Source organism: Papio anubis, chromosome 10, assembly GCF_008728515.1.
Source record: "Papio anubis isolate 15944 chromosome 10, Panubis1.0, whole genome shotgun sequence".
In the NCBI taxonomy this organism is placed as follows: domain Eukaryota; kingdom Metazoa; phylum Chordata; class Mammalia; order Primates; family Cercopithecidae; genus Papio; species Papio anubis.
Window position 1 is genome coordinate 51,800,893 of NC_044985.1, and position 24,613 is coordinate 51,825,505.

Below are 24,613 nucleotides of genomic sequence, written 5' to 3' on the forward strand. Positions count from 1 at the left end.
CATACTCTACTGTGCTCTGTGCTTCCCCAAGAGCAGCAGGTACTGCAAGCGGTTCACACATCGTGTCCACGCTCTGTTTGCCTGCTCAATAAACCTGTCTCAAGTGCATATGGACTGCTGTTTGCCAGGTGAAGGTAAATGTGATCGTGATTAATAAAATGCAAATTCATTTAGAAGCATTACTAGATGGTGTGATTATTTCCTCATGGTGTCATTCAACTTGCTTCTCTAGCCCGTATTTCCTGTAAACTCTAAGTTAGGTCTGAAGGCTTGAAGAGATTTAATTAAGCATTTGGGGCAAGAATACTTCACAGATGATGGCACACACTTCTTACAGCAGCACCTCAGAGGCAGGTCCTGTTAGGTCACTCCACTGTTAGGGATGCTAAATTTAACCATCAGTCCCCCCAGGCACCTAATCTCTCCATTGCAAAGGTCATGTTTTCCCCCACTGCAATTAGCAAGTGTTCTGTTGGGTAATACTTTGACATTTTATGAATATCCTGTTCCTGAAAACCTTTCTGCTAATTGTGTTCATATCTTTGCCTTCAATAATTATTTCATAGGAAGTAGCAGAATACTGAGTTCCTACTTCTATCTTCCTTGTATACTGACTGACATTCTTACACAAAGAATAGCTTCCTTCATCAATAGTTCCTTCCAAAAACGCAGCCATGAGAAAGAATCAAATAACCAGAGAGTAGGGTGCTGAGCAAGACGACTGGTCTGATTTCTTTCAGGGAGATTGAAGGAACTGTTCTAGACTCAACAGACTTTACAAAACATTAAAACCGAATGCAACACACAGCCCTGGACTGGATTCTAGGCTTGAGAAAGAAGATGCAGAAGCTACAAAGGACATTTGGGAATAATTAGAGATGTGTGAATATGCTAAATATTAGATAATTTTAGGAACGTACTCTTCATTTCCTTAGGTGTGGAAAAGTACTGTGGTTGTGTAGGAACATGTCCTTGTTTATAAGAAATCCAAGCTAAAGTATTAAGTCTCTTACTTTCAGAGTTCAGCAAATAAAACATAAATATCACAATTATAGAAAATGTTAATAATTGTTTAATCTAGGTGACGGTATAGAAGTAAACAATGCACTACTTTTTCATCTTTTCCATATGTTTTAAGTGTTTCATAATAAGATAATGGGAGAGAAAGGAGGAGGGATGCATTATTGAATATCATTAGGTATTATCTTAGGCAACAATTACCAAACACATAAATAATATTGTAGCAGGGGGTGGGGTGGGGCAAGTTTAAAAGGAATCCTCATGCTTGAAACAATTGGAAACTGCTGCTTTGAAATCAGGAAGCTCCACTAAAATATTCCCACGGATCAAACCCAAGCATAGAAAGAATTAGAAAACGTCATCAAGTGCATCAGTACACAAACTGTGTAAGTCTATAGGAGCCCCAGAAACTATTTCTGTGCAAAGAAATTTTCTGTTTAAATCATTACTGCTTTTTTCCTCAGATTTCAAGTGGAGCACTGGTTGCAGGTAGGTACCTGACAAAGAACCCTGGATCTCCATATCTACCAGCTAATTGCTTTGAGTAACTAAGGGTCTAAACAACAGGTAGGCCATGAATCTGCACCTGTTATAAACAGGTCTTAGAACTAAACACTATAGCATAACTCTTTCACATGATTCAACTTTGGTTGTTATTTTAATGTATACTTTTCCTGATCACCAGCAGATGTTTTTGCCTCTAGCTACTCCAAATTATTCCTTTCATTCTCTCAGTACATATTTACTAAGCACCCACAGTTTGTCAGGCATTATGCTAGGTGGTAGGCATACTATAGTGAAGATGGCAGACATAAATAATACCTCCAACAAGTCACAATCTAGCAGGTAAGAGCAGAGTGTGCTGCTCGACAGCAAGAGGGGCAGCAGCACATTCAAACACCTTGGAGGAAGGAGAAGGGCTCCTGAGGGAACATGTAGTAGAACCACTTTACAGTGGACTCCGAAATGGGCCAAAATATCATGTTTGGGAACCTCACAACATGAAACAACATTTTAAAAACTAAGAAGCATACAAAATAACTTGGATTTAATTTTTTAAATGTGAAAAGAACCCTATGAAAATCACAATGATGAAAAAAACTCAAGGCCACTGTTCTGTTCAAAGGCCTCATCACCTCTGGCTAATATAGTTAAATAAAACAGCGCCCCCAGCTAGTGGCTCACTACTTCTCCCTTGCTACTTCCAACCCATCATCCATCATCCCCACTGCTTCCCAAATTAGCATCTTAAAAAAAAAAAAAAATCTGATCCTCTTTTACCTATCCTGATGCATTTCAGTGGCCTGAGACAGAAGCAAGTCTTCTAGGCCCTGACTTCTCCATCCTCATAGCCCCACAACCCCAAGAGATGCCACCCTTCAACTGCAACGATGTTCTCACTCATCTCTTGCTCTTTCATGACAAAGCACACACTGCTTTTCTTGCTTCCAAATTTTTCATAACCAACTGGCACACCCTCGCTCATCAGTCAAGAGCCAATTTAAATGTCATCTTCAAAGATACCTCTCCTAGCTCCTGCAAGCAGAAGGCACTGCTCCCTAACTGGCACTCATGCTCCATGCTACCCACATTCCCATCATGTATTTATCTGTTCCTATGTCTCCCCGCTTCACTCCACTAGGATACGAGTCCTTCCAAGGCAGGGACCTCACAGGATTCCTTTGTATGTTTCCAATACCTAGCACAGAACAGAAACTGCTAAAGCTCAATTTGATACTATAATCAAATATGGGGGAAAGTGATGCTGCTACACATTTGGACACAGCACTACAACTCCTGGAGCTAGATTCAGTTAGCACCAAAATCTAAGCATCTGTTCAATACGGTGGGGAACAGGAGAAAGACTTAATAAAAATGAGACCCACGCTAGCAAAAAAAGAGGAGAGAGGAAATGCCCAACGTAAGGAAGCAAAGTGCCTCCCTGTCTCCTCTGCACCATACCCCCACCAAAAATCCTCCTCCCCACACACGAAGGGTCAAGTGTAGGATGATGTAGAGAGAAAGCTGGGAAGTACCAGGGATACCTTGAGATACAGGGCTGGGAAAATACTTTGCCTTCTCCAGCAAGGTCATTGCCATGGTAACCAACAATGTAAAAGGGAAAAGCATGCTACAAAGGAAACTCCTTTCTCTGCACTCCACTCCACTCTTAGCCTTCATCAGTAAGTACAAAAACACAATCAGGTAACAAAACAGAATTGGTTTAAACAAGCGGCCTTCTTTTTTTATAGGCTTGTTAAGTAATAGGTAATTCCAACTTTATATAGAGAATAACTAAATAGCAGATCAGAGGTTTCTCTTTGCTCAAATCAGCTGAAGTGTTTATCACTTTGGGATAAACTGGAAGAAATTAAGAAAATGACAGAGGGGCCAGGCACGGTGGCTCACACCTGTAATCCCAGCACTTTGGGAGGCCGGATCACTCGAGGTCAGGAGTTCAAGACCAGCCTGGCCAACATGGTGAAACCCCATCTTTATTAAAAATACAAAAATAAGCCGGGTGTGATGGCAGGTGCATGTAATCCCAGATACTCAGGAGGCTGAGGCAGGAGAATCACTAGAACCCAGGAGACAGAGGCTGCAGTGAGCCGAGATCATCACAACATTCCATTCCAGCCTGGGTGACAAAGCAAGACTCTGTCTCAAAAAAAAAAAAAAAAGAAAATGACAGAGGGAAGACGGTGAAAGAAAGTGTGAGAAAAGCAGAGGTGCCTGCTGCCCATTTGATTTCAGGATTTTTTGTTTTTTATTTTCCTCATTTATCTATTTTTATTTTATGCCATAGTGACTACCAATGCCTGGCTAATGTGGAACCACCAGTGCCACCTACCTTTTAGCTGAGTACTACAGGAGAAAATTCTGCAAGCACAGTCACATCTTACATGGCCACTAGCAAACATCAAACAATTCAGCACAATGTAAGTACCAACAGTTTTATGAGAAATGCTAAAATGTTACCAGTAACCAAAATAATGGTCCAGCCTTTGAATGATGATTCAATTTTAAATCCTTAAAAACAATGCAGCAGTCTGCAAGTAACAACATTCTCAGAAGAAAATCTCTTAAAGGATTCAGCTAATACATATGGATGAACCAAAGTCCACTGAGACTTAAAATAATTTTCAAAAGACTCTAGATGAATATGATATAGTTTAAATAGTTCTAACAATTTGCATTAATAAGCTCCAACAGCCCTTTGACCTCAAGCAGAGCTGCTTTCCTCCCCACACCACTCCCCACAAAAGAAATATTCAAGTCATATTCCTTTCTTAAGGATTTATCAATGCAACATCATCCCCCTTGTTGCTAAAAAAAAAAAAAAAAAAAAAAAAAAAAGTTGGTTCTTTTTACAGTTGCTAGCCACACAAAGCCTGTAGTCTACAAGATTAAGGTTCTTTTATTTTTAAGAAATAGCAAGATGTTCTGGTATGCAAATATAAGCAACTCTCTGTCTACGCCAATGCAGAACACAGACTCAGACAACCCAAAGGGCTGCAACACCCCAGCTCTCTTTTATGAGGAAAGTCCCATGAGCTCTCAAGGTTGACAAAAAAAACCACAGCCTATTCTCAGCAGCCTGAGAGTTGATGCATATGAGTGAATCTGTGCTGGTCACTGTTTTCTCGCAATATTTTTTCACTCACTGCTCGTAAGGTACTCGGCAACACCAGGGCTTTGGCACAAGTAAATTGCTTTCAGATTACAGGTAGATGATCTACACTTAGGCAACAGAAATAATAAAAACTGGCCAAAATTTTGCATTCACTCTCCAACCTACTCAAATCTGATTTCTGTTTATTAAACACTCTTCAATGGGTCCAAATCACCCCCAAATTGCAAGCTCCCAATCATCTCTAGTTGTTCAAGAAATGGTACTGAGCATATAATACAGACCAGACACTGGATATAAAGATAAGCAGCACAAGTTCTCCTAAAAAACTTACAAATTTTTGAGGAATTGGGGTGTATAAATCAATAAGAGTACACAGTGTAATAAGTGCTACAAAAGATATATTTTTGATATACTGTAGTTATTGCATAAAAGTTTCAACAACTCCACTTAGGAAAAAAAAGGCAAATAATGAATGGCAATCTTAACCTCATGAGTACTTAAGAGACTCCCTGGTACTATGCTATGTGTTTGAAGTGCATTCTCTCTTTCCATCCTCATAGCGATCCTATGAAGTGGGTATTTTAAGGCCCATTGTACAGACAAGAAAGCTAAGTCATACAGATCTTGATAAAGTAGAGCTAGGAATCCCACCCACAGGTACCCTAACTTTAGGAAGATGTAGCATCTGAATCAAGCATAAAAAGAGGGATAGAAAGGGGACAGAGAAACGGCAAGAACTCTTGAATGACAAAAGCAAAGGTAGAAAATATTCCTGGTTTCTTTTATTATTGTGCAGGAATTCAAGGTTTACTTATGAAATTAGTCATGGATTCATATGTTGAAATTGCAACCTATCTAAAAAGTAATTCAACAATGTTGTTTTTTTCCATTCTTACAGGTCATAGATTTTGTCCCCCCACCCCCAAACTCAACCTATGTATCTTTTCATTGTAAGAAAGAGCTACCTGGGAAGGTGATGTGCCACTAACAGTCTACAGCTGTTTGGTATAGAGAACAATTGCACAATAGTGAGAACAGATTAAGTTACAGAGAAAATATCTAAAAGAAGACCTTAAACAATTAATGCTTTGTACATCAACAATGTTTTTAAGAGAGTAGTCTCTGAATGAAAGATTTGAAGATTTTGAACATATGGTATACGACTCTCCTCTACAGAATATATATATATATTTTTTTTTCTGGTGGAGTAGAAGGAACCCGATATTTAAACGCATATAATGAATAAAATCCAGAAAGACTTTCAAGATTATTAAGAAATAAAAATGGGCTGAGTGTGGTGGCTCACGTCTGTAATCCCAGCACTTTGGGAGGCCGAGGCAGGCAAATCACGAGGTCAGGAGATCGAGGTCATCTTGGCCAACATGGTGAAACCCTGTCTCTACTAAAATACAAAAAAATTAGCCAGGCGTGGAGGCGTGCACCTGTAGTCCCAGCTACTTGGGAGGGTGAGGCAGGGTAATCACTTGAACCTGGGAGATGGAGGCTGCAGTGAGCCAAGATCACGTCACTGCACTCTATCCTGGTGACAGAGCAAGACTCCATCTCAAAAAAAAAAAAGAAAAAAAGAAAAGAAATAAAAACGTTTTGTTAAATATAATGTATGTCAATCTAATTTGTTTTGACCAAATCACATACAAATCTCCTAAAGAAATATACTATTATATCATTAAGTACACTAACAATTCTACCCTAAAGAACAATTTTCTTAAAAAGCTGGAATTGTGTGACATTACAAATCACAACCACTAGGTGGAATCTCAATTACTGTCGTTCAAGAATCAGGAAGACCATCAGTAATAATCTAGTACTAACTGGAAAGACAAGAACTTCTCTTGCTGGGCTATGAAGGATCAAATTCTGTTTTCTTGAAGATGTCAAAAAATTTTACTGAAGATGACACAAAATTCAAGGGGAAGATAAGCAAATGTTGGAAAACAAAATTAGAATCTAAGAGCATTTCACCCAAATGGAGGTTGAAGAAATAATCTCAACGAAAGATCAAAAAATTGTGGAAGAAAAACAAGTCCTACAAACCAAATATAAATGACAAATGAGATGTTTACATAGAAATAGTATATAGGTATGACAAAGTAATCATCCCTTTTACAATAAATAATTCAAGATGGCTAATAGCAGTCTTCATTCCTGGCTCCATGAGAAAAGTGACTGAAATGGAAAAAATTCAAGGCAAATTCAGTAAATGTAAAGGAATGAAGTGAGCAGCTACAAACAATGGGTACAATTATGGAAACTGTTTAATCTAGAGAAGGCTTGCCTACTCAAACAGTAAGTTACTGTGTAAAGGCTTAACAAGTTTCATAAAAATTTAAGATCAAAATAAAGGAATCACTTCTAACAGCAGAGTCCTTCCCTGAAAAAGAAGTTTCAGAAGAGAAGTCAGTTATTACATTTTAAAATATAAGGAACAAATTGGATCCTCAGGTGGATTAGGATAGACAGGAACTTCTCAGAGGCCTCTCGTGGTCTGTGCTAGACTAACGCCACATACAACTAGGTACCTGCAAAGGGACCTTACCCAGGCAAGGCCGTTCACATAATTAACAATCTCCTCTAGGTGCCAAAGAACAGAGGGCTCCATGATCACTAACCAGGATATTTCAAAGTCACAGAAATTAAGAAGGAAGCAAGGAAATCAGAAAGCAGACATAGTACAGTGCAGGGCAATAACCCAAGAATAAATAGGAAACACTAATGTTAATTTAAAGCCATTTGCTTCTGTTTATATGATTAATCTTTTTAAGGTAAAAAAAAATTCCTTAATCTTCTTTACCGATAATCTTTTAAACAGCACCAACAACTTGTTCTGCAACTAACAGGAAGCTCATGCAAAATTCAACAGCTCTGCCTAGTTTAGACTGGAGCTAGCAGGATATTCAAATCCTGAGAGGTCAGCTCAACCTACACAGTGCAGAATGTTAGCTCAGCTTCTGAATGTAGCACTGCCAGTTTCTTTTGATTTCTGTTTTACTTCATTTCCTTTGATGACAGAGCCCACACCTAACAAGCACAGTGAATCTTATTAACGCCACAATTCTTCCTCTGCCTCTCCTTCATTCTTCACCCACTTCTTTCCCCCTTGGACCCACACTGTCTTTCACTAACAGGTTGGAAATCTGGGGACCAGAGCAGGGTTTCCCAGACAAGAAATACCTTTCCAGTATCTTCACAAAGCCTTTCCCCATCTACAAACAAAGCTTTGTCATGGCTCAAACCAGGTCATTAACTCATCCACTAAGTTTCACTTACCTTTTGGAAGGATCTTTCTGAAGACACAGTGAAAGTAATTTTCTAAAGGACTTGCCGTACTTTTTCATCATTTCTTTATCCTCTACCCCTGTTTCCAAAGTGGGTGGATCATTTTGCAAAGTCAACATTAACACCTGCAGCAGAAACACACATGAAGACAGAATCTCAGTACAGCAATTGCTACAATCTAGTTTTGAATTTTTCATAGAAGTATAAAAAACCATCCTTGATTAGATACAAAGTGCTTTCCCATGATTTTAACTTTGCAGAAACTGTGTATTGAAAGGATCCATTGCCACTGCAAATCTGTTCATGCCCCCTTTAACCTTTTTGTTATTCCATTGACAGAATTTACAAAATTTGCTCTATGTGTTGAGAATGATCCCAGACAGAGCTTCCTGGGAACTGGCTCATGTACCGCCTCGAGGAGCACGTAGCTCCAGCACAGGCTGGTTGGGAAAGCGGGTGGAGGAGAGAGAGAGCCAGAGGCATGACTGTTCATGTGTACAGGTCATTCATAAGTAAGGAACTGCCTGTACTCAAGGCTTCTGTAACACATTACTGGCCCTAAAAATAAAACCGCAACATCCCAGGAGGTAACATGATTTCCTTTAAAAAAAAAAAAGAGAAAACATACAGAAAATTGCTAAAAGACTTGGCAAAACTGAGAGCAAGACACTGAAGGATAGCCAGAATATAACTGAGTGGCTAAAAACTGTCATCAAATCCAAAGTCCTTGCTGCTTTTGGAGGGGTACAAAACAAAATAAAAATACAACTTTAAATCAAAAAGGTAAAAATTCCACTCTTTCATACTAACTTCAAAATTATTTGCTTTAAAAAAAAAAAAGTAGAGGGTGTAGAAAACTACTAGCCTGTACGATGAATAAACCTCATTAATGCATAATTCAGCCTTAATTTATGCAAATGCTATACATGTCAAGCCTCTTTTCAAACACTTTCACATGTGTGAATAGATGAAGCGTGAAAGTGACGACTTATTGTTTGTGGAGGATAATAGCCCACAGGAGAAAGTGGGGGACTGAGAACTCTGAAGAAATTCCTAGAGGACTTCAGGCTGGGAGTGCGACTTTGAATTCAGGTGGGAAACACTAAGAAGAGGCGAAAGAAAGAAAATGAAGAAAGAAAAACTGAATGAAAGAAAAAATCCTTCAGCATTACTTCAGTGCTTTTTCTTCAAAAGGTCACTTCAATTGTTTATACTTCAATTTTAAATTTTCTGCTAACAAAATCCAGTATATGTATCCACACACACACATACACTAAAATCCTAACTATGTTAAATATATATAGAGAGAGAAAACAATAAAATGAATTACACTAAAACCTTAGTAGAGATTGTCTGTGGTTGATGAGATTACAGATGATTGTTTTTCTTCTTTAGTCTGACCTGCACATCCAAACTTTCTACAATATATTACTTCTTTTAATCAGTAAAACTCACTTTTTATTCTTGGGTTTTTAAAATAAATCCTCCCAAATTTTTCCAATAACCATGAAACAATCATAGACCACACTCTATGTAAAACAGCATTATAATTTCACTAAACTATTTCAGCCTCAAAACAAAATCCAGTTGGGTAAATTAGCCCTGATACCACTATCTCAGAACTAAGAACAACAACGAGGTATAAGCCAGTTAAAAGAACAGCAGACACGTGAAAATAGCATCCTAAAAACACTGTGGCTCTCTTATATCAGATGAGTTGCCAACATTACACTAGGACAGCAGGGGTAAAAATGTTATAGTCCACTTAAAAAGCCAAAAAAAAAAAAAAAAAAAGTCCTGAAAATCTGGGAAATCCATTTGCAGAGATGACATCACCATAATCTATTTTGAGATTTTCTTTGGGAACCTAGCATTTTTCTGCTATCAAAAGAGTAATGACCAGCATTTGTCATAGCTATCAACCTCCATCGACCAATCTGATCACATTATTTTCTCAACTCTGTGCTGAGACTATAAAGCAAGCTTCAAAGCTGGGAATTATGCTACTTTTGTCCTATTCTGTCCACTGAGAAAATCAGACAATGTTCAACTTGGCTGTGTTCCTCCATTCATTCTCCTTGGGTCTAAGAGAAGGATGAAGATGTTGAAGACAATTAGAAAACTGATTCCATCCAATCACATTTCAACCCCGACATAGTATTTCCAATTGTAATTACTTTCATGGGAGGATATTTGTGATAAGGCGCTGCTCCTGTTGCTAACTCAATGGCAGTTATTCCAAAACTCCACATGTCAGCCTTGAAGTCATAGCCTCTCACCTAAGAAAGTAAGCAGGAAAAAAAAACACAATCATACGGCAGGCATGTTACATATCATCAAGTCCATATCATGTCAGAAATCCACAGCTGTTGATGTATAACTTTTACATTCGTTTGCTAATTAACTAGGAATCAAGAATTAAATCTTAGTTACATGATGCATTCTACTAAAATGCTAGATACAAATGAAATGTTAGTGTATTAATGATCTGTACGATTATACTATGTTCATCAAAAAGTCACTTTATTGTTTTTTTCACCTGTTCCATGACTTCAGGGGCCATCCAACATGGGGTGCCAACGAATGTTTTTCTTACTTTATTTCGGGTAACATCACCCCCTGTTGCTAGGAACGCACTTACTCCAAAATCTAAAAGGGAAAAAAAAATCTCCTTTATTTTATGTAAGACATTATTGCTTATAAATTGTGATTTTTTTTTTTAGCATGTCTCTTCTTTGTGAGCTTCACAGTGGTGATGAACTGTTCCGAACATGTCTACGGCACTCTCTCAGGAAAAAAAAGGCAGATCTGCTCTCTGTCATCCCCTACACCTTGGGGAACACCATCACTGGTAATGGGCCACAAGCCCGCCAGCCCAAAAGCTTAGTATACCAAATTAAATATAAAGGGTCTTAGCTTTTAGCTGAGGTATATAAAGATAAGATACATAAAACCAACATGCCCGAGTTTGTCTGTATGCAAAAAACCTTAGTCAGCAAAGACTGATTTTCTGGACAATTTTCATAAGTACAGATGAAATGGATTGTAGAAGTAAACAGTATTTTTCTTAACACTCAGTATATACTAGAAGTTAATTTTATGAGAAGATGAATTAATTAGGCATACCGTACAGGTTGAGCATCCCGAAATGCTTGCGACCAGAAATGTTTTAGATTTTGGATTTTTTCTCATTTTAAAATACTTACATTATATACTAAGTTAGTTAAGTGCCCTCATTCAAAAACCAGAAATCTGAAATGTCCCAATGAACATTTCCTTTGAATGTCACCTCACATTCAAAGTTTCAGAATTTGGAACATTTGGGATTTCAAATTTTCTGATTTAGGGATACTCAACTTATATATACATACAGGCACATGTGCAAAAATTCTATTTGTATATACAGTACAGAAGGGAATGCCTGGCAATTATTAATGCACTATTCTTGCTTTCATTTTTACACAATGGTTAAAAGTAGTTAATAAGTTAAAGTACCAATTACTCAAGACTAGTGTACCTATCAATGACAGCCAAGTCAAGGACTGCTTGATAGTGAGCTGGTGGGTAGTAATAAAAACAGGTAGTCAACACCTCAAAACACCACAGCGTACTGTGCAGTCTGAGCCTCTGCAAATCGTTCTCATATACTTTTCCTTCGCTGGTCCCCTTTGTTGGCTGTCAGGGTGACAGCAATTACCAAAAAACAACCTCAAGTACAAACCAAGGTCAAAATGTATTAGCATTTGCTGTAGGCCTATAAGGTTAGCTTATGCAATTGTGACTTAATAACATTGTAACCAGTTTCCTGAGTAGAAATATATTGAATGTTGGATTTTATTTATATTTAAATTTACTAGTACTCCCAACAGGATTTCAATTACAAATAAAAGGAATGAAAATTGACAAATGGAGTCTTTGTTCCAACTGCTACTCTCATGTTCATATTGAATAAAAGTATATATTTTTAAACTGCTATACAATTTAATATGCATATATGTTTCCAATTCTAAAGCCCTTTTAATTCTTATACTGCAGCCAGAACACTGAAGTCTTGTGAAAAGCAATCTCTGTAACCACTCAGTCTCCTGTGAAAAGAAATCTCTGTAACCACTCAGTCTCCTGTGGGTGGGAGAAGATACAATTCATTCTCTTAGAGAAGAGTTAGGTGAATTGAAATACGTGTAAGCATCTACTGTATCTGCTGGAAAAAAAATATATTTGATAAAGCTTTTAAAGCTACTAATTTCAACTTAATTTGTATTTCTAAAAAGAAGTTCAACGATGAATCCAACATTTCATTTTTGTTAAAATGATTTTATAATACGATAATATGAAATAAATACATATCATCTATAAATCAAGGATACAGGTAAAAGCTGCTTTAAGGAAAAATGGATTCTTTTAAATGCAATTGAAGCAACTCTGCGCCCTAACATCTCTTCCTAAAAGATATAATCCAGGTAAAAATCCATAGTTAACATTAGATATATTTTCACTTCCTTAAAAATACTACCTGCTTACATTACACATTTTAAAAAGTTAGACAAACAGCTGAAAAAGATGTATAGTAGCAATTTATTACTGACAATACCCTTTCAATATATCTGTCATGATTCATATATTTATTTAGAGCCTCCACTTTGAACACTCACTTTAAAGTCTCAAACAGATGGTTAAATGTCTTTAAAACTCAGAACAAAAATTTCAGGAGCAGAAAACACCAATCCTAACATCTACTCCCTCTATGACTACAGAATAAATACACAGTTTGCTCCTATGTACGGCTGATGTGTATATAGATTATATGCACTCAGCAACAGAACATTTTGAGTAAAGCACATAGTGTGCTTATGTTATATAAACAAAAAATCGGTATATTCTGTTGAGATAGCTTGCATATGACAGTTAGAACGAGGTGGCAGAACAGTAACAGTGAAAAGCCGTCCTTGTTTCCTAAGGGGTACATCTATACAGCCAAAGGGAATGGAGCCAGATTCACTTGGGTCCAAAACCATGGACATTTCTCAGGCAACACGGAATCAAAGGCTACACATAAGGTTAGCCAGTCCATCTCCTGACTGCAGGAATAACTGGAGGATATGGGTAAAAGCTACTTTAAGAAAAACAACAACAGCAGCAACAAAGAATGCTGTCATCCTAATAACAAAAAGGCTCTAACACCTTCCGAATCCATCCACTTCTTTGCTTCTCCACAGCCACTGCCTTCATTTAATCCACCATTACTTCTTGCCAAGACTTCTGCGGCAGCCTCCTAAGTTCCCATCTCCCTTCCTTCCCCAGATCCAGGCTCCAGCGACCAGGCCTTTCTATGTCACAGGACTGAGCCCTCCTTAAAAGTTTTTCAGGCGGGGCGTGGTGGCTCACGCCTGTAACCCCAGCACTTTGGGAGGCCAAGGCAGGTGGATCACGAAGTCAGGAGTTCGAGATCATCCTGGCCAACGTGATGAAACCCCATTTCTACTAAAAAAAAAACACAAAAAATTAGCTGGGCATGGTAGCACATGCTTGTAGTCTCAGCAACTCTAGAGGCTGAGGCAGGGGAACCGCCTGAACCCAGGAGGCAGAGGTTACAGTGAGCTGAGATCATGCCACTGCACTCTAGCCTGGTGACAGAGCAAGATTCTGTCTCAAAAAAAAAAACAAAAAACAAAAAAAAAAAACCATCTTTCAAGGCTCCCTGTCCCCTCAGGAAAAAGTCAAAATCCTTCAGCATAACAGGTAAACCTGACTGCCCTTTCCTCTTCTGCCCTACCTATATCACTACTCTCAGATTCAGATGGTAAGCTCCCTACTGAACGACTTACTTTTTATTCCCTGATCCCATCACCTCCTTGGCCTCCCCAGCACTGCCCTTGCACATGATGCTTTGTCATCTAGGTACATCAACCCTCCATGCTAAACAGGTGCACCAGCAGAGGGCTTTCTGCATGGCCTTGTTAATGACACAGCACCTCCAGCACCCTGGCTCTTGGTGAGTAGTTGGATGTGCATTCATCACCTTTGCGTAATTTGGCACGGGCGATTTCAGTAACATCAGTCATGGTCTTATTTTGAGGTGTGAATGCTACTAAGCCTTGAGGAGGATCTGCAGGTATGGTTATCTGATTTGGAGAGTGGCAGATGTACTAGGAAACATCACAGGACTAATGGGCAAGATCTGAGTGTTAACAGTGATTAGGCCTAAGGCTAGACTATTACCCAACTGTATGACTCCAGAAAGGGACTTAAACTTTCTGGTTGGGCCTTACTGGCCTTCTTATTTAGACCTATTTTTTTTAATTTATTTATTTATTTCCAGATAGAGTATCGCTCTGTCGCCCAAGGTGGAGCACAGTGGCATGATCATGGCTCACCGCAGCCTCAACCTCCCATGCTCAAGCGATCCTCCTACCTCAGCCTCCCAAGTAGCTATGACTACAGGCATGTGCTACCATGCCCATCTAATCTATTTTTATTTTTTGTAGATATGCGGTCTCTCTATGTTGCCCAAGCTGGTCTCAAACTCTTGAGCTCAAGCAAAGCTCCTGTCTCAGCCTCCCAATGTGCTGGAATTATAAGCATGAGCCACCATGCCCAGCCTCTATTTTTATATTACTTTCATATTTATAAGACTCGTATTTTTTTAACATGTATGAATATTCTTTACAACAACTGTTAGGTAGATCAATAAGCTACTCAATGCCTTTTCATAAGCAAGGCAAGAAGGCTGCAGGGATAAGCATAAACATTTTACAGTGGCAGAGATAAAATAGGAGAAGACATGTTTCTTGACTTTAACAATATTTGTCGGGCATGACGGTTCATTAGGTGGGTGCAGTAGCATGCAACTGTTAATTTCACCTACTCAGGAGGATGAAATGGGAGAATCACTTGAGCCCAGGAGGTCGAGGATGCAGTGAGCCATGACTGTACCACTGCACTCCAGTCTGGGCAACAGAGTGAAACCCTGTCTCAAAAAATAAATAAATAAAATAATAGTCACACCTAAGTAGGATAACATATGAAAACAATAAACAATAAAACAACATGCAAAATCAAATGCAATGTATAAAATCAAATACCACATTGTCTGTATAAAAGCAGAGGAGCTATAACCATAATGGTCATGGAAGACTATCTCCAAAGTGGGCCTTGGAGCCAGCCTTGAAGATGAGGTGAAGACTTGGATGAGGAAGCCAACAGGAAACAAATTCTAGACAAAGAAATGGCATGAGCAAAGCACAAGTGTGGAGCCAAGAAGAAAAACTGACAGCTGCAAGGGTCAAAAACTCAAAACACCTACAGCAGCCAGGCAGGAATACAATAGAGAAAAGAGGGTCCTGAAAACCAACAGCTACAGTCTCAGTGACAAGGGCCCTTGATACTCAGTCTCTGTGACAGGAGACTTTAGGAGTGCTGGGCCCTGTGTGAAGCCCTGGAGCCCACTGTCAGCACCCTTTAACCAAGGTCCAAGGCAGGCCCCTGTTGCTTGGCACCAGGAGAAAGTTGCCATAAAGAAATGCAGACCCAGGATTGCTGGATATCCCAGTTTTCCCAGGGAAGCCAAACATTGGAATCTTTATGAAAAAACTCCCTTTCTTACTGTAGTTGGCAACAAATTCATTTCTAAAAAACTGGAAAAGAGATTTCTCCTGCCTAATTTAGTCCGCAAAACTAAAGTCTGCCAACTGTGTGGTTATGATGTCTAAAATTTACCTAAAATACTTCAACATATGCCATGTGATACCACAACTTAGGTGGTCAGCTGGCATTCTAACCAAGAATGTCCAGTGCTAGGGGGGTTCAGATAGCACTCAACTCAGCATGCCAGAGGCAGCTGCTGGAAGTATTTCTATTATCCAAATCTAAATATAGATGAGTATAAGCCAGGTGACTGAGTGTTGAAAGGAGTTACTATTAGGGAAAACAGTGACCTGTTGAGAGGTATGAAACATGTCAGAAATGGACTTTCACTGCTGAAAATAAAGGTTCTTAGCACACAGAGAGTGGCTAAAATATTTCAGATATACTCCTCACTCTTGCATGAACAGAATAAAACAATCCAGTCCAGCCCAACTGTAGACTATACCCCAGCCAGTTCTGCAGATGGTTGGATTCCTAATAGCAAGCATAAGGATAAAACAAAAACTGCATCTGGAATCTTGGTATGTCTGCCTCTAATGAATTTTTCATTCACCTATGAGGAAAAAGAACTGGGATTTCCTTGAGCTTACAGAACAAATTGTGAGAACTGTTTAGGGGCTCGCTTGCTAACGAAGGGCAAAATTTGGTCTGAAAGTTGATTTCTCTAAAACCTGTAAGGGAGGCTGTGGGTGAGTACCCAAGCCTCACCTACCTCAAACTTCTGCAGTATCTGCTATTCTCTTTGAAAAGGAACCCGAGTTGTGCTTGAACAACATTGACTTAGGTCACTTCAACCTTTGATCAGAGAGTAACAGGATCAATGTTTGAGAGTTCAGAGCTTCCTAAAATGTAGCTACAATGAGTTAAAAGAGACACTGATGCCTAAGTGGCTGAGTGGGAGTCTGGAGCAACAGGAGCCCCCACAGCTTCAGGGGACCCTGAAAGTTCTTTCCTACTAGCAGCTTCTTTTCCATGGAGGCTATGATTTTTAAAAGCAGGGAAGTACTAGGTGAGATTGTTGAGGGGCCCAACCAACCACAGAGTCTGAGTACCAGGTAAAGGAACTTATACCTGATTCAATTAACAGCTGTCGTTCCCTTTCTCGTTAGAGAAGAAGAACATTTGGAAAAAGTGACCATGCAGGGATGTTCAGCAAAGGAAAAAGACTAGAAGCAGGGAAGACCACAACCATAGCCCAGGAGCAAAATCAACAGAGCCGGTATATGAATAGAGAGGTTGGAAATGGAGAGGATTAGACCAATTCTTAAGAAAATATGATGATTTAGTAGGTATTGGAATTAAGAAAAGAGGAAGGAATAAAAAAGATTAGATGACTTGCCAAGGAACACAGAGCAAGTTATTGAGGGTCTGAATAAAATTCATAGTCCTTCAGAAAGGAGTCAGCTACTTAGCCCTAGTCTCCTTTTCTGGAAAGTTCAATGTATTTTTCTTTATTGAGAAGGAAATGCAAAATGCAATAATGGGGTTAAGATTCCACAACTCCTAAGCTCTTTCTCTGAGTAAAGATCAAGTTGTGATTACCCAACACAGAAAAACTGGTTTGAGGTTCACTGGTTAATCCTAAATGTCATATTTATATCAAAACCAATCCCTTTATAATTTGGTTTGAGTCCCAGTTGTTGTTTTTTTCTCATGAGAGACTCTCAAGACTTGACTGACAAAATTGAAATGTTCTTCTAAACACTCGGGAACATTTTCAGGGCTGCCAGCATCCGGCCTTCCCGAGTCCCACAGGTTTCCTTAAAATGTTATACCACCAACGTTGGATGATTAAAGAAGTACATTGTGACTTCAATTATGCAAACTGTATAATAATGAGTAGAAAACAGAAGCAAATATTTTCCTAATTCTGTTGGGAACAGACTAAAGAGAGCTTTTTTTTTTAACCATGTAGTTCCTTATTTTCTTATTTTTGTACTAGGATGTGTGTCAGTTGTACAGCATCCACTTATGCCCGGTACACATGGCTGTGCACAATTGTGTACATGCACTCTGTGGGGTTAGACACCGTGGGCTAACAGAGCTTTGATTTCGACACAATCCTGGCCTTTTAGTGAGAGCTAACATGGGGGAATATATTAACTTAAATAGAATGACTATGACATGACCTAAACAACATAAATACAAGAATCATGCTAATGGGCCCAGTATACTACACTCAGCACTGAAGGCACCATCCTCTGCTGCTAATTCCCAGGGCCCTTTTGCCTGATTTTCTTGGTGAGAGAAGAAAAACACAGACCAGGGAAAGTCAGGGCTTTAGCAGTTAGCAGTTATAGAATCAGAGGCATGCCTCTTCCAACTGCAGTCCAGACTTACTTATTACATCCACATTAATCTTCCTAAAGTGCAGTTTCTGATCATAGCACTCTCTGGTCAAAATCTTTCTCCCTCCAGGGCATTTGAGAATAACAGGAAAGCTCATCCTAGGCCATAATTCAGCATTTATATGGAAGCCAACAAGATTCTAGTATTGTTTCCTTCTGATTGCAATGCTTATTCAATTATCGTATACTTTAGCAAAGTGCTTTCGCTCCTTTAACTGACCAAATCACCACTTCTGCTTTATGTTTATGTATAATTAAATCCAGCCTTTGGATACTAATTCTTCTGTTTGTTTTCTTTTTGTTTATAGAGGAAACGGGCGCAACTTTTCACTTTCCTGGAGCCTGACCATCATCAGAATGTCACCAGACCTCTGGGCACTGAAAGCCAAGTCTGAGTGCAAACTGGGAGGGCCACCCTTTCCCTCCAACCTACACTAGGAAACCCTGCAACCCAGAGCAGGAGAAAGCTTTCTGCTGTCCTGACTCAAAGGAGGCAGAGGGATAACTTAAATCTTCCAGGTGGGTGTTGCACTTCTGGGCACCTGCGCTGTGTTCAGCAGAATGCAGCATAGCTCAGGGCAAGAAGCAGAGTAGAAAGCCCAGTGGGCCAAGTCAAGATGCAACAAGACCTGGAGCAGCAGCCACCCACACTCACTGAGCTGGCTTCCTTCTTGAAATCATGCCACTTTGCACATAGGAGTAGTTTTCCTTCTATTATTATAGTAGTATTCCAGCACACCCACAGCGAAAAAGGCCAGATAGCAATGTGTGTGATGTAACATATGTGGCCCCTATTCAGAGGCATAATGTGGGATCCTGATTCTAGTAAGTCTGCCATCAACAATCCCTAAAACTAACAGAAAGAAGACAGGCAGCAAGGGAAGACACAGCGCATACAAAGGAGCCATGTTTCCACTCCAAAGAGGTGCTTTAAAATTGAACAGGCCTAGCCTAAATGTTAAGTCCCAATGACACTGCCTGCTCGTTTCCTTCCTTGAGCAACAGGTCCTCAAGCTTTACAACGAGAAGCTAAGAATATGATTGGTTCTCAGTATCAGTTCCTGGAGCACACACTGTTGGTTGACTGCCCAACATCCATATCCTGTTCTTTTCTACCAGAATCTTGATTTTGTTTGCCAGGCCTTGGGAGATTCATCTTATTGATCTAAGCCAATAATGGCATATCATTCTTTTTCAGCAGTGAATGGTCAGTGGCTCTGCCCTAGTCCTGACCTGTAAGATCCTAAGATAATACAGTACAGGCTCTTGCAGGGAAGTTTTTCTCCTGAATAAAAGAACCATTCTACAAGGCTCCTTTGCTCCCCAATCTCCTTCCTGTTTGAGAATGGTCATGTGAAGAGGTGATGCTAGTAGTGACAACAGCCCATGAAGACAGCCCATGAAGATGTGACGTAAGGGAGTGATACAACCCATGCCGGCAGGTGCTGCCCAACCCCCACTGGCAGCACAGAAGGGAAAGTAGGAAAGAGTCCATGACCTCCATGACATCTCTAGGCCCCTGTACCGACTCTGAAACCAAATGCCCAGACTTCTTGCTATGTGAGATAATTAATGTTTCTGCTGCTTAATCTCCTTTCAGACCAGTGCTCTGTTATTTGTACCCAAAGGATACTTAACTCTTACAGTCTCCTGCCTTTCCTCAGTCTAGCCACATTGATCCACACTTCCTGACTGCTAAGGGTTAACCATTGCATCAGAGGCCAAAGTCATTGCAATCCCCAAAAGGACTTGGTAAACAATTAGCAAGAAAACAGTTTAGCACACAGTGCAATTTTGGATTTTAAAACAGCTCCAGTATCAAGCATGGCTTTTAATGCCAGAAGCACAAATTAAAACAAGTAAATGCAGAGGCATCTCAAGGGGGAAGAAAACATACTGCAAGAAGAATCTAATTCACTTTTTTGCCAATAGTTGCTGTTGGGGCTATACTTACATAAACCTACAACAAAGAAAATAACACACTTCTAGGAAAATAGGAGACAGAAGTAAGTTTGACATCCTAGTCTAGACCCTTGTCATTCAAAGTGGGGTCCATAAACCAGACCAGCATTACCTTTGAGGCTTTAAATGCAGAATCTTGAGTCCCACTCTAGACCTACTGAATCAGAATCTGGACTGGAGCAAGATACTCAGCTGACTGAATGCACATCGAAGAAGAGAAGCACTGCTCTAGATTACTGTCTTCCTAGCAGGCACTATGGCATGATTCAGTGGGACTGGAAGATCTCAATGCACAGCCAACTCCACAGGTTCCTCTTTCACCTCTCAGATGAAGAGAACCATGGCAGGGGAGAAAGAGGAGCAGGAAAAAAGTATTTATGTGTGCATATTCATGTATCTTATGACACAGTAAGTTCAAAGCAATTCTAAAAACATAAATGATATCCCACACAGAATGATCTAACCCAGTTATTCTCAACTGTGTCACATATGTCCAGTAGAATAAATTCATAGACATGGCACACCTCTTTGGGAATACACAGATTTTTATGAAATCTTTTTTAAGTGCATGAAAATAATTTATAATCACAAATCTTACTAATGGTTTATCAGTAACAGCTGCTCACTGCAGGTGTGATGGTACTGGGAGAAAGCCTATAGGTAAACATCATTCTTAGCACAGATTTATGTGGCACTACTCCTTTCTCTCTCATTTGTGAAAACCTCTGATGAATTGCGTAAGGGTGATATCAGGTTGGTGCAAAGGTAATTGCAGTTTTAAATTAAAAGCAGTGGCAGTAACTGCATTACCTTTGCACCAACCTGATATCATATTATTAGAGTGATAACCTTGAATTGCTTATCTTTTAAGCAAGTCAATAAATATGTTGGCACTTTACTATTAGTAATCAGTTATTCACATACCACTACATATTGGGACACACCACCCATCTTGCTTGGGAGAGAACCTGGTACCCCAAGAGGAACCAGGTAAAACCAAAGAGGTTCTTCTGACACCCTCACTCCCACCCAATCCCTTCCCCTCACCCCACATCAGCCTCCTGGTTTTCATTTCTATGTATTCCTTCTTGAAAGCAAATGGTGTTCAATGGCTTTGTTTGGCTCTATATGCATGGTCCCAACCATGGCATGCTGTCCAAGTCATTCACAGTCAAAAAACATAATCCTACAGTATTTCCTGAGTCTGGGCCCTAGAGAGTCACTTATCAACTGCTCTAGACAAATCCATCTTCCCTGCCTATTAATGAGGGAGCAGTAGTCATGACCTTCTTTGAAATATCAGAGAATGACAATTTCACAGCCTTTCCTGACAGCAAAAGAAGAAATCATAAGACAGTCCATAAAGGTAGAGTTTCATCTTTTAAAATAAACACAAAGAAGCAAGCCTTCCTGTGACTGGGGTCTCATATGTAGACTCTTGACATTGCCATCAACCAGTTTCCTTCAAATAGGCTACATCCTTTGCACCTTCTACAAGGAAATCAAATCAATTCATGACAGACAAATTGAAAGAAAAATTCAGGCCAGGCACGGTGGCTCACACCTGTAATCCTAGCACTTTGGGAGGCCAAGGCAGGTGGATCACGAAGTCAGGAGATCAAGACTATCCTGGCTAACATGGTGAAACCCCATCTCTACTAAAAATACAAAAAATTAGCCGGGCGTGGTGGCACACGCCTGTAGTCCCAGCTACAGGAGAATCGCTTGAACCCAGGAGGCAGAGGGTGCAGTGAACCAAGACCATGCCACTGCACTCCAGCCTGGGTGACAGAGCAAGATTGTCTCAAAAAAAAACAAAAAAAATTCAACGGGATGATTCCTGGTAAAAACAGAGGCTGCTACTCCTTCCCCAATTCCTCAGCCATTCTCTCAATCAAGGCAACACAGGCTTAAAAGGGACAAAAAGAATAAGTGGTCAATGCCAATTATATTTGGCTCAAAGTTCAGTTGACAGATACAGTCAATTAGCCACAGCAGTGGAGAGCAACAGTTGAACAAAATGGCAAACCACAGATAATCTGCCCATCTATGTCAGAGCTACACCCCTGCCCCAAAGCAGGTGAGTTTTCAGTAAGAAGTGGAGTCAGTGGTCACACCTGGAGCAGCAACATAAGGGAAGGCTGAAGCAGGAGTCCCAGCCCAGCTGTGCTGAAGGTCCCAGGCCAAGAGACAGCTTTTTCAAGTCCGATGATACACGTGACCAAGAGCTCACTAGTGGTCAACTTTCTATTAAATAAGATAATTACACTGAACAAAGGCAAAACACAGATAATTCCCACACCACATAACCATTCTTCCCTGGATCCCCAGTGTGGGGTGGGAGGACTATTTTTAAAGATGCTCTGGTAAAAGCAGCCACAGGACAGAGCCTTGGCTTACTCTCCTCTCCATGCCCAAGATAATCCTCTGATTTGAATTCTTTAAAATAGTACTGAGAATGTCTTTAGTGACTGCAGCTAATGAAGGGTTATTTGAACATTTTATGCAAGATAGGTCCTTGGAGAACATCTTGTCAACCTTCCTTACTTTACAACGGAAGGAACTGAGCCCTGGGGCTGCTGAACTGTCAAAAGGCATAGAGTTAAGAAATATATTGGTGGGGTAGGGGCAAAACCTAATGGCAAGAAGTGCAGTGAAGTCTGAGGAGATCTGAGAGTGAAATGCTTTTATGACTTTCAGAATGACCTTAAACAAGTCCACAATTGCTCACCAGTCCTCAGACGCTTCATCTGAAGGAACTATTGTGCTGAACCGACAGAGTTGTTGTAAGGAGAGCACCAGGTAAGTATATTATACAGGTATTACTGTTTCCCAAGCCAAAGGCAAGCTTACAAAGTGAGCGAGGGCTCCTGGCCGGCCATATTCACAGAGACAGGCACGAACAACTTAGATCAAATATTAATAAGTCTAAATTTCCAATACAATATTCATATACCTGCAGGTGATCTTTTTTATACAAATCTCCACTCAACCAGCCCTACTATCAGAAGCCTCCATTAAGCCACAATAGCCCATCTGTACATGTTAAAGATATGATCCCTATGGGAGATTAAAATAACACAACTCCAGCTGCTACAAGTATTTAAGGAAACAATGCACACCATTTTTTTACAAAGTTTTCAGAAGGATTAGTTGAATCATCAAAGAATCTGCAGATTTCCAAATCTGTGATAAAAGAAAACCTCACACTTAAAAATCCTAACATTGAAGAGTCACTGAACTATTGCTCAATATTCTTTTAATCTAAATTTACTATATAGTCAGATGTTTATTAATTCATTTGACAACTGTTTGCCAAGATCTTAATAAGTGCCACTTCCAGTTCTAAGTACTGGGACTGTAGACCAGAAACCCCTGCTCTCACAGAGCTGACTTTTAAGTTGGGGCAGGGGTAAGGGGGAGAGGTCAATACAGATAAAAGCTAAATTACAAAACATAATACATAGCAGTAGTTCTCAGACTTCAGCTTGTTTCAGAACCCTTAGAGGGCTTCTTAAAACACAGATTGCTGGGCCCTACCTCTAGAATTTCCGATTCAGAAGTCTAGGGTGGAAGAGCATAAGAGTTTGCATTTTTATCAAGTTTATGCTGCTGCTGCTGCTGCTGCTCTAGGAGCACACCTTAGGAGATCCACTGATAGAGAGTACGCTGATGTGTACAATAAAGAAAATAGAGAAGGGCAGGGAATACAAAATATGGGGTAGGGGGGTTACAACATGAGGCCTGGAAGTCTCAATGATGTGACACTTGAGCCAATATCTGAAGGAGGTAAGGAAAAGAGTATTCCGGAAAGAAGGAACAGCCCATGCAAAGATCCTGAGGCAGCAGCATGCAAGGTAAGGAGGCCAGTTTGACTGAAGAGGAAGATGTTAAGAGCTGAGATCAATGACATAATGAGGGGCCAGATCTTATAAGGCCTCACGAGGCACCTTAAGGATTTTGATTTTCACTCTGAAATGGGAAGGGGTTGGACGGTTTTGAGGAAAGGCATAATACAAGTCAACTTAGTTTAACAGCAGTACTCTGGATGCCGTGTAGAGAACAGACCACAAAGGCAGAAGAAGAGGTCCTTTTAGGAGACTGCCATAATAATCCAAACAAGAACTGATGGGTCTGTGGACCAGGATGACAGCAGGGGGCTGATGAAATATAGTCAACCATAGGATTTACTAACATATTGGACAGGGTGTAGAGTCCAAGAGAAAGACAAGGATTGAGGAACATCAAGATTTCTGGCCTACTCAACAGAAGAATGGGAAAGAATTAAAAGAATTGGGAAAGACTGTGAGAAGCGCAGTTCTGTAGCACGGGGTCACAGAGTTCTCTATTGAAGGTATCCATTTGTTAGAGTTGAAAGGGAATTTGAGAACCTAAGCACATCATTTTACAGCTGATACAAACTATGGCCAGCAAAGGGTAAGGACAGTAAGTTAACGACCACGGGGGGCCTAGATTGGCTACTGTGTCCTCAAGTGTACTACATACAATCAAGTGTTAAATCATATTCCATAGAACGTAAACACAGGTTAACGTTATTTAAATTTCCTAAAAAATCTATGATCAACATACGATACATGCAATAATTTACAAGATGTTATTGACCAAAACCTATTCCTATTTATAATACATATTTAAGATTTATCCCCATTACAACCTATTCAACTAGTCCTAAAGTGGCTAACTTAAG

General features: G+C 39.9%; 1 protein-coding gene across 7 annotated transcripts in view; it reads right to left on the minus strand.

The window, feature by feature from the left end:
- STK39 (serine/threonine kinase 39) overlaps positions 1 to 24,613 on the minus strand; it is a 292,939-nt gene that overhangs the window by 174,894 nt on the left and 93,432 nt on the right. For all 7 annotated transcript variants that reach the window (XR_002516134.2, XM_003907566.4, XM_009182375.4 and 4 more), the window contains exons 6-8: positions 10,491 to 10,600; positions 10,129 to 10,230; positions 7,943 to 8,076 (exon numbers count right to left, since the gene is read on the minus strand). Coding sequence is in view for 6 of the 7 variants with exons in the window: in XM_003907566.4 (XP_003907615.1) it covers positions 7,943 to 8,076; positions 10,129 to 10,230; positions 10,491 to 10,600 (346 nt within the window). In the remaining variant the exon portion in view is untranslated. The remainder of the gene's footprint in view (positions 1 to 7,942; positions 8,077 to 10,128; positions 10,231 to 10,490; positions 10,601 to 24,613) is intronic.